This window comes from Excalfactoria chinensis, chromosome 3, assembly GCF_039878825.1.
Source record: "Excalfactoria chinensis isolate bCotChi1 chromosome 3, bCotChi1.hap2, whole genome shotgun sequence".
In the NCBI taxonomy this organism is placed as follows: Eukaryota; Metazoa; Chordata; class Aves; order Galliformes; family Phasianidae; genus Excalfactoria; species Excalfactoria chinensis.
The window spans coordinates 15,482,989-15,487,424 of record NC_092827.1 but is presented as its reverse complement, the minus strand read 5'-3'; the positions used below and the strand labels follow the sequence as shown (position 1 = coordinate 15,487,424).

The 4,436-nt window shown below is 53.6% G+C and overlaps 1 protein-coding gene across 1 annotated transcript; it reads left to right on the top strand.

Annotated features, from left to right (window-relative positions):
- Positions 1–1,992: 1,992 nt before the first annotated feature.
- On the top strand, positions 1,993–3,808 carry SOX11 (SRY-box transcription factor 11). The gene has a single exon (XM_072332585.1). It carries the CDS (start codon positions 2,137–2,139, stop codon positions 3,322–3,324), a length of 1,188 nt encoding a protein of 395 aa, XP_072188686.1. The 5' UTR covers positions 1,993–2,136; the 3' UTR covers positions 3,325–3,808.
- Positions 3,809–4,436: the final 628 nt, after the last annotated feature.

Genomic DNA, 4,436 nt, shown 5'->3' with positions numbered 1-4,436 from the left:
TAGTTTGACAAAATAGCAGTTTTTGATTAAAACACATTGTTTTTATTCTTTTCACGGGGAATTAAGGGAACATTCCACTTTCATCAGCTCAATTCTTACGCAATTAAATGATGTAATGAAGCCTTTCCTACAGGCTGGGAAATCAACAGCAAGTTAAAATCTTCTGATGTGTTTCATTTTGCAAACCTACACCAGTCTCCTTTTATTTCCAATTGGATTTACAGCGCATGTGAAAATCTCAGAATTTCTCACAGGGGGGAAATTCATTGATAATTTGAGTATTGGCATTTACAGAAAAAGCAGTACAAGGAAATGATTATTTAAGACTATTGGTACCCCAGTAACATTTAAGTAACAGCAACTCAGCAACAGAAAGCTGTCCTCCCTGGAGACAGGCAGCCAGCTATGTGTCTCCTGAGATCCTTGCCTACACCATCATTTGGGACGTGTTCTCACTCTGAAGCTCCTGTCACACGGATGACGGTACAGTGTGCCCCATCTGAGCAAGTCCTCACCTGGATGGGTGGAAGGTGCCAAACTTGGCAGGAATGCCCCACCCAGCACTGCCAGCAGCCGTCCCCCAGACACCAAAGCTGCAGCATGAACTCAGGCACTCCTGAAGGTGCTGCACCTTCTCCTCACACGGCTTCTCTAAATAATAATATCTCTTGATAGGCTGAGAATCCTGACATGCAAATTTTCCATTTTACCTTCTATCTCCCTAAGGATAAGCATTATTACAGGGCTAGATTGTAACACCCGATGCAATCACAAGGGGAGAGGTAGCAGCGAGACTCAGAGGAGAAATCCCTCTTGAATGTCCTCAAAGTGTGGCAGAACAGTATTTTTCACACCCATCTTCTGAAGGAACCTTATTGAGGGATGCCCTTCCTCTTCCCTCAGTGGGGAAGTGACACCGCACTGTGTACCCGCCTCTTAAGACACAGTAACCCCGATGTATCCACAAAGATAAAAGGTGAGGGATCCCTTTTGTCCTTCCTGTAACCGCACCAGTCACACCACAGCCTGACGGTATCATGGTCACATCACCCAAATACAGTCATTTCGTCGTGGTTAGAGGAAAACACGACGCTATGCTAACTGAAGGTCGATTAAATACGGGGCTACAGCCCCGTTAGTAGCAGCTCGGTGTGCACTCTTGGCAGGGCCCATCCTATGCCCGTCAACACGCCTGCGCCCGGCTAGCAGCCCTCACAGAACTTAACTTCTGCCTTGCTGACAACAGCGAGCGGTAGCTAGGAAAACGCAACGGGACCCGCAGCACAGGATGCAAACTCGTTTCCATCACACGTTTCGCAAAGCGAGCTGCCCACAGACGAGCACACCGCCCGCTCTGGATCTCACAGGTTCGGTGGTGGAGAAGCAGACGGGGCTGGGGGCGGGTCCGATCCCTGGGGGCCGCGGGTAGGGGCGGGCGACGGACCCCGGCCGGCCGGGCGGCAACGGAGCCGTGTAACGGCTGCGGAGCTACAGCTCCCCCTGCCGCCGTCAACGCGCGGGGCTCCGCGGCTTCCAGAGGGGACCGCGCACAGGCGGAGCAGCCACCACCGCCACCGCTATTCCTTCCCCGCGGGACGGCAACCGGTGGCTATGGGCCGAGGACCGCGGGAGCGGTCCCTCCGGGGCTGGGGGAGCAGAAAGGGGCTGGGGAAAGAGCGAAAAAGCCGGGAGCAGGGCCCCTTCCCCCACCACCCCCCACACAGGGGGGTGTGTCAGCACGGCGAGAGAGGGGGATGGGGAAGAGGGGAGCTGATAAAAGCGGTGGGCAGGGCGACGGGCGGAGCCGCGGGCAACTATTGGCCGTTGCCGGGAGTGATGTCACCCATATGAAACGCTGATAACGCGTCGGGTGCGGAGCCGCGAGTTTTGCAGAAGGGGCAGCGCGCGCGGCGGGGCTAGGCGGGCCGGCGGCGAGGCCGGGGCAGAGCGCGGCGCCCAGCACAGCCCAGCCGCGCCCAGCCCCAGCCCGGCCGTGCCGAGCCGTGCTGCGCTGCAGGCAGCGGTTCCCCCGGCCGGCGGTACGGTGCAGCGCAGCGCCCGGTTCGAAGGGCAAGGTGCGGCGGTGGGAGGGGGCGGCGGTCGGCGCGGAGCGGAGCGCCGCGAGGGAGACCAGCGATGGTGCAGCAGGCGGAGAGCGCGGAGAGCGAGAGCAACCTGCCCCGGGAGGCTATGGACACCGAGGAGGGCGAGTTCATGGCTTGCAGCCCGGTGGCTCTGGATGAGAGCGATCCGGACTGGTGCAAAACGGCGTCGGGGCACATCAAGAGACCGATGAACGCTTTCATGGTGTGGTCTAAGATCGAGAGGAGAAAAATCATGGAGCAGTCGCCGGACATGCACAACGCGGAGATCTCCAAGCGCCTGGGCAAGCGGTGGAAAATGCTGAAGGACAGCGAGAAGATCCCCTTCATCCGGGAGGCGGAGAGGCTGCGGCTCAAGCACATGGCCGATTACCCCGACTACAAGTACCGGCCCAGGAAAAAGCCCAAAATGGACCCCTCGGCCAAGCCCAACGCCGGCCAGAGCCCCGAGAAAAACGCTCCCGGCGGCGGCAGCAAGAGTGCTAAGAGCTCGGGCAAGAAGTGCAGCAAGCTGAAGGCCGCCGCCGCCTCGCCCCCCAAGCCCGGCGCCAAAGCCGCCCCGCACGGGGACTACGCGGGGGACGAGTACGTCTTCGGCGCGCTGAAAGTCAGCAGCAAGGCGGTCAAGTGCGTCTTCGTGGACGAGGAGGATGAGGACGAGGATGACGAGGACGAACTGCAACTGCGGATCAAGCAGGAGGCGGACGACGAGGAGGAGGATGAGGAGCCGGGCCCGCAGCAGCTGCGGCGGTACAACGTGGCCAAAGTGCCGGCCAGCCCCACCTTGAGCTCCTCGGCGGAGTCCACCGAGGGGGCGAGCCTGTACGAGGAGGTGCGGGGCGCGGCGGGCGGCGGCAGACTCTACTACAGCTTCAAGAACATCACCAAGCAGGGCCCCCCGCCGCCGCAGCCGCCCGCCGGCCTGTCGCCCGCCTCGTCCCGCTCCATCTCCACCTCTTCGGCCGGCAGCGAGGAGGCGGACGACCTCCTGTTCGACCTCAGCCTCAACTTCTCGCAGCACGGCCACGCCGCCGCCGAGCTGGGGGCGGGGGCCGCCGGCAACCTCTCCCTCTCGCTGGTGGACAAGGACCTGGACTCGTTCAGCGAGGGCAGCCTCGGCTCCCACTTCGAGTTTCCCGACTACTGCACCCCGGAGCTGAGCGAGATGATCGCGGGCGACTGGCTGGAGGCCAACTTCTCCGACCTGGTGTTCACGTACTGAGCGGGGCGGAGGCGGCGACGGGAGCGGCGGACGCCGGCGGTGGTGATGGTGGTGGTGATGATGATGATGATGATGCTTAAAAAAGAAAAAAAAAAAGTCTTCTTTAAAAAAAAAAAAAAATCCTGATGTTAGTTCCGAGCCCGGGAGTTGTGATTTTTTTTTCTTTTAATTTTTAATTTTTTGTGTGTTTTTATTTTTTTTGTTTTTATTTTTTTATTTTTTAATTGCATTTGGTGATCACAACAACAACAGCAAAGGCAAATGGGACTGGGGGAAAAAATGCTACAGAAGGCGCTGTTCGAAGCTTGGCGGTCTCTGATGGAAGGCTGGAAGATGGTCTGCGAAGAAGTCTTTTGGCAGCACAACTGTTACTCAAGGGGGTTTGTGGATTTTTATTTCTTTTTCCCGTGAGAGATCTTAAAGAACTGTTCTGATTTTTTTTTTTTATTATTATTTTTTATTTTATTTTTCCGAAAGGGACCATTGCAACTTTTTTTTTTTTTTTTTTTTTTTTTTTTTTTTTTGGAGGGAGAAAACTGATGTCTTCTATGCATCCGATTCTTAACAAAGCTGCAGGGAGCTTGAAAAAATGCAGACTGTACAAACGCTTACAAATAACTGAACTGACTTAAGATCAGAGTTTACTTTTCAGATCAAATTGTTTATGGTTTTACAAATGTGATTTCTACTTGCCAACTTTTTTTTTTTTTGTAACTTGTTCCCTTATACCTCCTTGATTGAATACCAGACAGCCTAGACCTCAGTACAAAAAGGTATTGAAACATTTTTGATACATAACAGACCTCAGTCTTTTTTAAAAATTAATATATTTTCAGGCGTATTTTTGTACAGTGAAAAGGGAACATTCTTGCTGTGTTTTTTCAGTAAGACTTTTCAGGCACTTCTTCCCTTTTATTTTCTTTTTTTTCCTCTGTTTTTAGCATGCAAGTTTGTTGGTACGTTACGTCCTGGTTTTAAAAGGATTAAAATTTTAAGAAAAATAATCCTTGCATCTAAAGGCCTTGTGGTTTAAAAAAAAAAAAAAATAGAAAAAAAAAAGAAAAAAAGAAAAAAAAGAAACAGTTTTTTTTTTTTTGTACAGCTATAGTTCA